This window comes from Vidua macroura, chromosome 4 (assembly GCF_024509145.1).
Source record: "Vidua macroura isolate BioBank_ID:100142 chromosome 4, ASM2450914v1, whole genome shotgun sequence".
Lineage (NCBI taxonomy): Eukaryota > Metazoa > Chordata > Aves > Passeriformes > Viduidae > Vidua > Vidua macroura.
The window spans coordinates 28,752,613-28,765,788 of NC_071574.1; the positions used below are offsets into that span (position 1 = coordinate 28,752,613).

General features: G+C 38.3%; 1 protein-coding gene across 2 annotated transcripts in view; it reads left to right on the forward strand.

Annotated features, from left to right (window-relative positions):
• Positions 1–13,176, forward strand: part of CENPC (centromere protein C) — a 28,911-nt gene that overhangs the window by 11,599 nt on the left and 4,136 nt on the right. For both annotated transcript variants that reach the window (XM_053976039.1, XM_053976038.1), the window contains exons 13-18: positions 720–824; positions 1,630–1,728; positions 4,304–4,402; positions 4,690–4,844; positions 5,267–5,357; positions 6,781–6,850. In XM_053976039.1, the coding sequence (XP_053832014.1) occupies positions 720–824; positions 1,630–1,728; positions 4,304–4,402; positions 4,690–4,844; positions 5,267–5,357; positions 6,781–6,850 (619 nt within the window). The remainder of the gene's footprint in view (positions 1–719; positions 825–1,629; positions 1,729–4,303; positions 4,403–4,689; positions 4,845–5,266; positions 5,358–6,780; positions 6,851–13,176) is intronic.

Sequence of the window (13,176 nt, forward strand, 5' to 3'; positions counted from 1 at the left end):
TTTTAACATTTAAATATTCTTGATTATTTTGCTTTGAGATCTTAAAGGGCTTTTACTCTTCTTAAAACACTAAAATATCACACTGTATTAATATATGGCAGCTTATGCAACTTGAAAGTTGAGACTGTGTGATGAGTACATTTGAAGGTAAATATCTGAGAAATCCTGGAAATTGGAGTTTCTTTTCATAAAAGTAGAGTTTCTTTTCATAAAGATGCTGCTGTTCTGGACTCTGGAAACAGGACTTCTGAATCTGGAAGAGGAGGATGTACTTAGGCAGTCTCTGTTACCCTCCCCTTCCCAAAACTGAGGCAGTGCCTTTTCATGGTTGCTAATGAAATCCCCCAAATTCAGGCAGGATTCTTAGTCTTTGTCGAGAACTTTGTCTTCGCAGATGAAGCATGTTTGCTGTCCTCCAGCTGGAGCTCCTAATGTCTGTGTATCAGTGGTTCACTAAGATATATAGAATGAAATCTAATGTCAAGTCAGGGTGGTGATTGTTTAAGAAAAAGGGAGGGTGAAATACTGATGTATGCAAAAGAAGGCATTTGGTAATACTTGAATCCTATTTTCTTGTCATGATAACAATGTGATAAAAATATCAGCTGGGAAGGGCTGACCCACTTGTGGTACAGAACAAGAGGAAAGAATACTTAATATTTTCTGTCTCTGAATTTTTCTTTCATACTTAATGTGAATGACTTGATCCTTCAAATCAGTAATGCCTTCGAACACACCCAATGTTCGTCGGACAAAAAGGATACGGCTGAGACCTCTGGAATATTGGAGAGGCGAGCGCATAAACTATACTATGAAGCCTTCAGGTATTAGTTCCAAAATACCTATTTTCTTCCTTCTGATAAAGCAGAAAAGAAAAATCTGAGTTGATCTTGTGCTGTGCAAGCCTTGAGATGCTTACTATTGCGTAACTGTTTTAAAAAGATTATTTGTGGTCTCCAGTTACTTAGTCATCTCTCCATGTAGTTTTTTTCTCTTCTGACACTCCTGTGTCAGCTGAAAATAATATCAGCAGAGCACGTTAAGTACTTTTACCTTCACTGTTGAGGGAAGAGCAGAACAGTTTCTCTGTGCTAGTGGGTTTTTTTATGTCAGAGATTGTGTATGATACTGGAAAAAGAGACAATCTACTGGATCATTTATTAGAGCATTTCTTTTTGTGTGAGGATTGTTTTTGAGAGCAGATGCTATAACATTTTATAGTCTCAGTGTTAAATACCCTAAGTGAGAAAATAGATCTTGTTCTCAGCAATTTTTTACTGACAATTCAGCCTAGTTTAGTACTTTCCTAATGAATTAGTTCACTGAAAAATAGTATTTTTGGTGTCTGTAAAAGTGATTTTTGTCTTAAAAAATTATTTGCATGTAATGGCTTTCTGAAATGTTCTTTAAAATTTCATCAAATCATTTTCAAAATGTCTCAAGTTGCACTGCACTCCGAAGTATTTAATGTAGAGAAGTTTTTTGTTTGTTCTGGCTTTCTAAACTGATCTGAAAAGTTCAGCATCAAGGAAGTTATTCTCAATTGCAATGCTGGTTGCTTATGCAAATTTGCATTCTTTTAGATTTATTATGAGTTAGTGGACTTTGTTTAACTTCCTTTTGTTTCAGGAGGGCTTATGATTAGTGGACTAGTGCATCCAGAAACAGAATCTCCCAGGAAGCATAAAAGGAGGAAGGATTGTCCCAAGCAGAAAACAGATAAAACAAGTAGGACCAAAGACTTCTTTCCTTTGGATACTTTAAAAAGTCTCTTTAATCAAATGCTCTGCTGCTCTACGATTTTTCTCCCATAAACACTCAATTCTCTCTCTGGTTGAAAATAATTTTATACCATAGTTTATTAATATGATCTGATGAGAAAAAACCTGCTCCTACTGGATCTATAGCAATGCTGTACATTGTTGTAGTAAAACTGTTCACTTTTCAGCATAAGGAGGAAATGCTGGACATACCCAGAAGTGCTGTTGTTCCTTTAAAGCAGGGACTGAAGAGACTAAACTGTACTCATCTTGTGCTCAGATCATGATGCTAGTGTGCATGGTTAAGGTATAAAAACTTGTAGCTGTTTTGCTGATGCCTGTAACACATCTAAAAATGCAGCAGAGAGTGTTAGTAGGGCTTCAAGCTGTTGTAGTTTATATACCAAACCACAACATGGTAGGTGAAGAGAGAGCTTTAAGAACAGTGCATAAAATGGTTAAAAGTGGGCAATAAATCTGTGTTTTAGCAAACAGAGACTCTCTGGCCAGTATATAATATATATGTAAGTACTGCTCAGAAAAGAGAGTCAAAGTCCAAAAGCCAAATTATTTTTGTTGTGCTTTGTGGAAGATGTTTTAATGCTAAAGAGCCTTTCTTTATGGGGACTGTCTAGAGCTTTTGTTTGAAGCTGAAGCATTTCTCTGTGAAGTTATAGAACTATTAAAACAAGTGCTAACAAACATGGAAAATGCCATATGGTTTTAGTACTAAACTAATCAGGACTGACATAATCATCAGAGAAATAAGGAAGAAAACAATCACTGTTGGTACCAATTTCTGATTTTACATGTGTTTCATGTAAGTTTTATTCCTTACCTCAAAAAGAAAGTGGTAGGACTGGAGAAGGTTTAGGGAAAGCTCATCAAAAACCTAGGACTTCTGTAGTGAATTCTCCTCAGCCCTGAAGAGAATACTATGGAGGCCTCTAAGGAAGAGGTCTAAAAATACCTCTGAAATCATGAGTGACATGGAGAAGGGAAATAGAAGTAAATGGTCTTGTTGGGGTTTTCTGCTTGTTTTTTTAAACACAAGAAACTAGAAAGTGTGGAAGGAAGACAGTGAGAACTGGGTTATTCAGCAAAATAAGGTGGCCATTCTCACCATGTCCTTCCTGCCCAGAATATTGTGCGTAAAAATATTTATGTTGTTTCAAGGCAAGAACCAAATACATTAACAGGAGAGTTAATAGCTCTAAATAAAGTGTGGGAGCTCCAGGTTAGAGGTGGAAAGTATTCAATTGAATGTATTATATTGAGTATATTTTTATGACATTTTGAGGAATGGAAGGCGTACCTGCTTTGGGCCACTGATAGACAGGACCCCGGTATAGATCAATATTTGATCTAAGTACAGTTTATATTGTAATATAAATCACTTGCAGCCCATGAGAACCTGAGCTGGTAGTGACTGTTCATACTGTATCTTACAAGAACTCTTGGTTGCTTCAAGTGCCTTTGAACTGTCTTCTAGAAGTGATTGCTTTCCTCTGTGGCAGACATTCATCCTCAGAGATAGTGTTTCACTCACATCCTTCAGTCTTAGTGATGCATGTAAGGCCTGTCAGCCAAGTAAAATTTCTAGCACAAATTCTTAAATGTTAGTGATACAATAAAAATTCTGTTTTTATAGCTATAGAGTTTCACCTCTTGCTGCTTCTTTTTATAGAGAGATGGTTGGAACAAAGCTGTTCAAACACAGTAACTTTCTTCCTCCTCCTGATTGTCTTGCTGTAAGAGCATTTAAGCTGCCATGAGTGCCTACAAAGTGCTATAGCTTGCCTTTGGCATGCTTCTTCTGTCTGTATTTAAAGAAATTTCCTGTAGAGCTAAAATTGTCTTAAGAGAATTCTGCAAAAGAGCTTTGGGATATTTATTCTGCCGTGAATATTCTAAAGCATCTCTTTTCTGTTTGAAAAGCATTGTGTTATCATCAACTCTTAGGATATTTCTTTCTCTGGAAAAGTCCTTTTTATTATAGCAATAGTTCTCAGATTTACAACTTAGAGTGAGATTCCTGTAATGTTATTTCTTGAGAAAAGGAAAATTGGACATGTGCTTATCCTTGAATGCTTTCTCTCTTAAGTCCCCTGATGCCTATCAACAATAGGTTGAGCAAAACCACCTGTTCTTTGCACTTCATCATGTATTTCATATTCTCTCAGCATCTGTTGCTAGAAAAACTCTTCTCAGAATGCAGAGTTTAGTTTTGAGTAAATACTGTTGTTAATGGCATAGGATAAATAGTTGGCATTTCCCTAGGAATTGCATTAGGATTTAGAGAGTGTTCATCTATAACACATGGAAATTATTTCAATGAAAAAGACATTTTCAAAGAATTGTTATGGATGGTTTTCTTTATTTGAAGGAAGAGTATTCAGTCTATTTAATCACTTATTAAAGGAAATTTAAGTACCTAATGTGTGACATTAGAACTGTGGAAGAGTTGTAGTTAAATTATTAACTTTTTTTAAATCTATTTTGATTATTTTTTTTGTTTTGTTTTGGTTTCTTTGTATCCTCAGATAGAGGAGAGATACCTGGAAGTTTGGACCACAGCCTAGCTGATGCGTCTAAGCCAGCCATTGTACTGGACCCAGTAACAAATCAGGAAGTGAATCTAGGTGAGTTGAATGGATGTGACCAAGGGACTTCCTGAATTATATAGTCTTACAAGAAAAAAAAAAATATTCATGCCACATTGGGCATAAAAAGGTGAGGTTCTGAAATATTCATTGCTCTTCTTGTGAAAGTTCTGAGGGAGACACAATAAGTGTCCTAATTTTTCAGCTAAATGTTGAGTCTAGCTTTTGGGGAGGTGTTGCACTGAAACAATATGTATTGCACTGAGCATGTAACAAGAGTAATTATGTGGTAGCATTAATGTTAATCTCCTGGACATTTTTTGTAGATTGTATAAACACTGCAAGCAATCAAGCTTACTTCTTCAAAGATGATGCAATAGAAATACAAAAAAAATTGAATACATCTCTTTTTGCAACTGGTAGATTGATCCTGAAACCATATAAAGAAAAAGGGCACCAGTTTGTCGACATGGATACAATAGTAAGTGTGCTTTTTAAAAATTTTAATGAAATGGACTTTGTAAACAGAAGATCTATTAGGCGGTTGGAAATAACATATGAAGTTGAGAGGTCCACCCCACCCCCCAAAACAAATGAACATTAACATATTGTTTGCTGAAGGTTCTTTGTATGCATATTGTCCTGCTTTGCTTTGTAGTAAATCTGTATGTCCATGTGCTCCTACTTCGTGAATCTTGCCAGCAAGACGGAAATATCAGAAAAATAAAACTAGACCACATCCCCCTTTTGAGTTGTGCATCTTATTTTTCATCAGTATGGGGAAAAGAGTTTGCAGCTCTGCCGGCTGATTTGGGTTTCTATCTTTGTTATGTATGTGCAAGTGTTTTCTTGACTATTTTCCTTAAATGGTGCTAACCTCAGAACCCTTTGGCTTCCATTAAGGCTTTCCATATTATCCATGGCAAAGTTATTGTGACATTACATAAGACATCATATTACCTGACTGCAGGGGACTGCTTCTATGTTCCAGCAGGTGAGTGTGTGTGTCTGAAACCCATTTGTTGGGAGGTGCAGGAGACTAAATCAGCATGCTAGGAATCAAAACCAAACAGAATGATTGAATAGGGAATGGGACAGTACAGGGTGAGGAAGAATGGAATGTGACACAACACTGGACACGGGTTGATGATCTAATGGTTGAATGCAGGGATACACATGCCTCTTGTTTATGTGAGTTGGCCTCAAAATTTTGATTACACTACTAAGTTCTAAGAGTAAATTTCTCTTGGTATTCTGATTGTGTCACTAGCTGTAATGTTGAGGAAACATCAGAGACAACCTAATGTTACTAGTAATTAATATAATTGTCTCTGTCACCATATGCTTGCTGCTTTTTTCCTGTGTAAAATTATGAAAATCCATTTGGACCAGTTCACCATATTTTGTGCTTTGTGCTTGTATACAGAAGGTTCAAACTATCTTGTTGAATAGGTTGTAACTTCATATGTTCTTGAGAATTTAAAGACCTGATTTTGTCCTTCTGATATAGAAGTGGCATGAATTCCATATGGGAGGCTGTTCATCAGTGGGTTAAGACACTAGTCTGGAGATTTCATAGTAGTGTTGAAGCAGGCTTTTCATGAAGCTGTAGAGAGCTTTTGTACAGCTCTTCTTTCTTGTGAAGAGGCTTATCTTCAGAAAATGAGAAATTAGCCCATTTTTTCCCTGTTAACTTTTCAGCAGTGTCCTGACTGAACAATCATTGCTCAGTCAATGCTTGGTGCTTTGAAGCTGGTTTTTTTGGTGTTAAAATCTTAAAAGTCTAGTGGGTCTGCAGAGAAAATTTTGTCATTTGCTTTTTGGGAAAGCAGACTATATAAAATGCTGAAGGTTTTGTATGACCATAAGGATCTACACTTCATTTTTCCCTGCTTCCTGATGGCCAGTCTCAGTATGGCTGGATGGGCAGTGCAGTGTTTGTGGCAGGTGATCCCTGTAATTCATTATGTGGCTGTATATGAATGTGAGGATGTTGTTCATTCCCAGTGTTCAGGGCCTATTAGATAATTCTATTTTGTGGTTATGTTAGTGTGCAAATCTCAAGAGAAGATCTGCAGGTAAGTTTCCATGTGCAGTTTTTACTGTAGGAATAAATTAAAGTAAATTCAGTCACCTAAAGGTTTTATTGTGGGTTTTGAGAGCTGAGAGCTCATGCCTGTTACATTCTTCTCAGTAAAAATCTTCTAAGCATAGATGAAAGTAAATGACATTAGGTGTATTCCTTGTCATTCCTTTGAAATGCACTGACCTGCCTATAAGAGTAGCATCCTAGATTAAGAGCTAATATTCTTTCTGTTAAAATACATAAAATGAAATTATACTTGGCTGAAGACAGGAGAGGACTTAAAAAATTCCCAATGGATCCTAAGGCAAACGTACTCTGTTTTTCTTTGTAGGAAATGGATATAATATACGTAATCTTCTGAATGAAGAAAGTGTTCTTCTCTTCACACAATTCAAAGACAGGTGAAGAACTTTCTGCAAAGAAGTTTGCTTAAACACTTGTCAAATTTTTGTACATTCAGAAGTTCTTTTTGCATACAAAAATGTTTGAGTTGGCCTACCCTAACATTACAAATGAATACAGAGCAGCTGAAATCAAGAAGAGTTGAGGGAAAAAGCCCAGAAGAATGTTGGTAGTTCGCTGTCAAACTGAAATGACATACTGAAGGACCTTGCTCTGCATCAGTTACTGTTCTTGGGCCATCCAGTGACAGAAGGATATAAGTGTGAAATGTGTGGGTGTATTTGTTGTTCCAAATTGTATCAATATGCTTAATCTCCCTAAAGATGCTTAGCACTTAAAAAAATGTTGGCATCCTCAGCTAACATCTGATAGATAGTCTTAACGACTGCCTGGTACAACCTGCTTAGAATAATCTCTGTTTAAATGACAAACCTGCTGTTTGCATTCCAGTAATTGTTGTCTAGGAGATGGGCTGCTGCAAGGCTGCTGTGCTGGGGTCCAGCTGCTTTCTCATATGTTAACGACAGGCAACCCTTCCTTGTCTGGCAGCTGGATGATTAGTGCCTCCAATCTCAATAGGAAAATAGGAGCTCTTAAGTAGGAGCTTATCAGTTGTGTCTTTTGTGTGGGAACTACGGCCTGATTAGCTCTGAACATTGTTGATAGCTTTATTTTGTGTAACAGTGATAGGTCATTGTCAAATGTATTACTTTAATATCTCCTTTTGATTTGCTTGCTGTGTTCCTGGATAATAACGAGGACCTTTGGGAAAGCTGTAATTATACTGTATACTCCAGAAGCCAAGTCTAGACAGCAGATGGTATACATAGCATTTGTCTCCCAAGCTCTTCGAGGTTCCTTCTGGCTGAAGATAAGGACAAACTACAGCTATTCTCATATGCTGCTTTCTCTCTCTGGTCATTGCTATCCTTGAAGAGAAGGAGATAAGGAAAATTGAATTGGAATTGTGAACTCTTAAGGACTCGAGGATTGAGCAGTAACCTTGTAACCAGTCTTGGCCATGATCTTCATGCTAAATCTAGAGTATACATTAAAGTAGGAAAGAGGAATTAGCTGTCAGCTAATTTCCTGTATCTGTGAAAGGTCTTGGACACCAAGATTACCATGCCTCTGTGAAAGATCCTTTGGATTGGAGGATTTGAGCTAATACTTTCTGTCATTCTCTTTCAAGCAGTAGTTCCTATGATTAGTGCATATATAGACTGACAGGGGAAATACTTGGTAGAAATTGTGTGCTGTCTTTTCATTCATGGCTAAGTCACATGTAACTCTGAGAAAATGAAACAGGAACATGCCTATTGCTATTTAGTTCTATCTTGAAACAAACTACTTACTGTCAGAGTTCAGACAACACAGAAAATCCTTTTTTTCCAGCTTCAACTTTTGTAAGCAGTTTAAGAGTTAAAAAAGAAAATATTCATTTCGTCACTAGATATAAATTTGATGTTGGCAGCTTTTCTAAATTTTGGACTTGAGTTGGTCTCTTCAAGGTCAGCAAGATTCAAATAATGTCCTTCCTGTGCTGGAGCCATACCAGCTACCAGATGGGCACACATGCTGTCTCACTGCTTGAGGGGATCCCACCCACTAAAACGTTTAGTTTTTAAGTCTTTCAGCTCCTCAGGCCTACAGAGATCTGGAACTTTGCCACTTGGAAAAAGTACAGGGCTAGTATTAAACCTAAGACTCTGCTTCCAACCCAAGCAGGTCTCCCAGTGGTCAGGCCATGGATGTGATGGTCTCTGATCCCAGCAGCAAATTGCTTCCAGTTAAAAATGAGAACAAGGAAAGTTTTCAGTTGTGTTAATGATTGGGGAGTTCTGAACAAAAATACAGTGCAGATTTCTTTTCTACAAATAGGGTAGCAGAAGGATGGATACTTAAGGGGGTTAGTGTAGGTAACTTACGTGGATGGACTATAGGGCTTGGTGCTAAAGGAGAGTGTGGGTGGATGCTGTGACAGAGCTCAGCAGGCTGCTGCTTGCCAGGGATGTGTTTTCATTTGGTGGGCTGGGATGGGAAGTGATGACAATGTTATATCAGGCATTGATGTGTCTTTGCCCCCTGCAGCTTGGCAGCAAGATCATGAGGGAGTTTTCTTCTGAGTCAAGAGAAATAAGTTCTTCAGGATGCTTTCTAAAGCAGATTTAATGTGTGCAGACCTTTTCCTGACACAGGCTGGAAAGTACAGATGTTCAAATGCAGGTTTCAGGTTTCAGGTCAGCATACCTGTTTGTCTTTTCCTAATTCTGTGGCTGGGAGTATCAAGGAAAACAGGGCAGATTTGGTAAAGTATGTCACTTTTTAGGCTGGATAGTTTTGTTGCTCTCTGTCTGGTTGGGTTCTTGAGAGAAATGTCCTGTGTAGTCTGCAGAGAACATTTTGTAGCTGGACTACATCTTAATATGTTTGTGGTTTACTTTTTTTTTAAGAAGCAATATCAGGTTTGTCAAGGGATGTTCTCTGGAATATTGCTCTGGTTTAGCAACAGTTCTATTGTTTGTCAGTAGATGGGGCTTCAAGCACAGCTCTTAGTCCTTTGCTGGCCTCTGTGCTGATTAGGGTCTGGTTTTTGAAAGGCAGGAAGAGCAGTGTGTTACAGGTGGAGATAAATTTAGTTGAATTCTCTTGCAAGGAGATTTAAATCAGTTGCCATTCATTCCCACTAGGACTTAACTACTGAACGTTGCTAAGTTCATTCTGTTACATGGATGTTGTACTTGTTGCAGCCACTTGCACAAAATTGTTCTTTAAAACATTAGTGCACAGCAGGACCTGGGTTGTTCACTATTGGTCTGGATTGCATTTCAAATTTTTTTCTTCAACTTGGCACTTGTTAGAAATTTGTTGCTGTGTCATTAGCCTAAATATAGTGTGAGGAGATGCAGGAGAATCTTGTGAGTGCCAGGACTCCTATGGCTGCTGAGTTCTGCAGTGTGTCAATCAATAATCAGTTGCCAGTCAGAAGCAGCAGCTGATGTTTCACCTCTGCCTGGTCTTGTTTTGGTTCCTGCTTCCTACATTTTTATGTACCGTAGGCCAAACAGGATATTGCAAAGAAACAAGCCTTTTCTGAAATGTGAGAAGTTAGTGTTCTTCCTACATACATGTGATTCTTTTTGCCAGCCTGTTTTCTGCTCTGCTGAGTTATCTCACTTCCACTGGCTACTGTGGTTTAGCTAGGTGTTTGTGGAGCTAGGCTGAAGTTAGTTAACCACTATTACCTGTTGTGGAGTGAAGTTGGGATCTTTGTCTTGAAGGAGACAAAATGTGAGATACACTTACTGTTCCTGGAGGATATATACTGATATCCTAGTGGATATCCCTGTTTCAGTATTTTAATTCATTGCTTTCTATCAGCAGTAATTGAGAGAGCTGGAAGCAAAAGCCAAGTCACATATTTCAGTTTTATGTTAATAGGTTCATGTATTCTATAACAGGTACTATGGTAACATCCAGGGGCTTCTTTTAAGAGGCTTAACTGAAAAGTCATGCCACAATAAAAAGCCACAGCTTTGAAGGCTGTGGCTCCCTTCAAAAAAAATACAGGTTAGTAGTTTCTTTTGGAAATCTATCTTTTTGTAGTTTCATTTGGTTAGAAAGCTGTTCTTGTTTTACTAAACAAAGCTTTTTGAAGCTTAAATTAGCAAAAGAATGATTGCAGAACAGTCAGATGTGTATGCATATCCATATTTGTACAACTCTGTAAACCTAAAATAGGAGATTGTGAGCTGAGTAATTACAGACAAAATAAACAGGACCAATAAAACAAGCTGTTGAGGCACATATATAGCTTCTTCTATTTTGCAAGTGCAGAACTAAATTGGTTATCTGCAGATGATTTTAAATTAACATTTGGGGAATGCAATAAACCTAAAGAGCTATTTCCTTATTTCATAACAGTTGATAAGGCATTTAAGCATGAAGGAATATTTCTTGTATTTCTACTGCTGTATAGACTCTGCATGATGTCTTTTGTAATACAGGATTTACTTTAAGTGGTGATTGATTGCAGCTGATACATCTAACTGAAGAGCATGGGCCCATGCCTCTTTAATGGTACTCACAGCGCTATTGTAACTGAATATCCTCTTTCTTCCAAGCTGGTACATTTCCTTGGCAGAATCCTTCACAGATATTCACAAACTCACAGGCAAACTTTTTGGGTTGTATAGGTGAGCTTCAGTTAGGATTTGACAACCAGTGAGTTCTGTGGTCCCGTTCTAAGATGAAAACATGGTTGATCATCAGTCAGAACAGTGGGCTGCAGCTTATTAGGAAACAAATATGTTTAAAGGTTTGTCTTCAGAGCTGCTCTGTGTTTTTAAGCCCACTCATAAAGCTCCTGTTCTGATCTGCTTCATTTGAGCTTCTGTGCCCAAGTAAAGGTACAACACAAAGGGTTGTAAAACCACAGGTACTGTGTGCTCCTTCTGCAGTCCTGTTTGGAGCACAAGAGAAACAGCGAGTGAAACAAGGAGCTGGAAGAAACAAAGTGTTTACTTTGTGACCTTGACTGCTGAGATGCACATCTAAAAGTGTTCACAGAAAAAAAATATTAATGTCTAGAATAAGGTTTTAAATATCTCTTTGCAGCTTGATAGGTAAAGACTTTTAAAGTTGAAAACTGAAGAATTCCAGTACTCTTGACAAATATTTAGGAAGTTTATTAAATGGGTATGATAGCTGTTAACACACATTATTTAATTTAGCTTTTTTTTTTTTTTTTACTGTGATGGTGTTTAAAGATGCCTTTTCCTGTGTTTTCAGTATCTGAAATGAGAATTGATCAAGATGGCAGATGAATGGGAATGCAGTGAGGGTGTCTTCTAGAGTCAATGTGCTGTAAAAAGGGAGGGGAGAGGAGTGATCTGAGAGGTGTAAACATCATGAAGAGCTCTATGTTAGTGCTCAAAGGTGTTGCAGACTGACTGGTCTAGGTTGTGCAAAGCATTTTCAATGAAGCTCAATAACTTTGAAAAGATTATATGGGAAAGGTTTTCTGGTGTTGGTGCCACAAGGACACAGCTGTGTCTGCTGGTAACCCACACTCCTGGTTTGGGATTTTAGTAGTGATCTGATCACTTGCATTTAAGAGCATTATGTCATCTTATCTAAAACTACAGGGTTCAGCTAATGAGCTTGAGATATAATCCACCTAAGAAGAGGCCTGAATTTAATGAATTGTACCCTTTCTTTATGTTAGCAACACTTCTGTGTTGTAGTACAGTGGGGGTAAGTACAAGAATTGAAATTTAATTACAAAGAAGTTTTTTTCAAACACTATCCAGACTTGAAATTTTATTGCTGACAAAGAGGGGGCTCCCCTAGGATGCAGTAGCCTATTCACTGAAGAAACTGAGCACTTCTCTTATATTTCAGTTAGTGCCAAGTGAGCTCTGAGGCTAATTAATCAAAACAAATTCACAATTAAGCCCAGGAAGTAAGACTAATTAAGTAGACAGTTAAGAAAAGTGCTGAAGAAGGAAGCAACCTTAAGGGGGAAAGTATGAGACTCCCAGTACTGGCCCATGAAGGACAATTAAGTGATAATTGCAGAGGCCTTTTTGCATCTAGCAAATGCTGTCTGCCTTTTATTATGGCTGATTTTCTTAGTAGAAGCAGACATTTGCCTCATGTGCAGCTAAGCTCTACTACGCACTTTTAAGCTAATTCACAGGTAAAGCAGAGAGGTTGTTACAGCTATAAATTAGAACTCAGCTCCCAGACTTGAACACTATTTTAGATAGTGAAAAAGACCCACTGTGATTTAAAGACAAACTAAATGTTTGCTTTATTTTCCTCTTCATTTTGTGGCATACCAAGTCCATGTTAGCATCCTGTTTAACCTTTCAGACAAATTACACTGGGTGAACTATGAGAATTTAGAAGAGCTTCATTTTGTTCAGTTGCTCACCCCACTGAAGCACACAGAATCATTACCTTGTCATGAAATGGCTTCTGCTGCTTATGACCTTGTATTGGGTTTGTATAGCCAGGTTTTGATAGTGGTGGGGGGTGGTTATTGGGATGGCTTCTGTGGGAAGCCAGTAGCAGTGGCTGCGCGTTGCTTTTCCCAGACCCGGTCAGCTTGGGCGCCTTGACTTCTTGTTTGGGTCAGTGCTGGCCGCTACTTCCGGGCACTTCTGCAGCTGTGCCCCGCTGTGGGCTGGCCGCGTCTTGCCATCAGCGCGAGGGAAGGAAATGAAGAGGCAGGGAATTGTCCAAACCCATCCGCGTGGCGGCTGGATGCTTTATTGGTCGCGGGAGCTGCGATGGAGAAGCCGCGGCCACTCCCAACCTC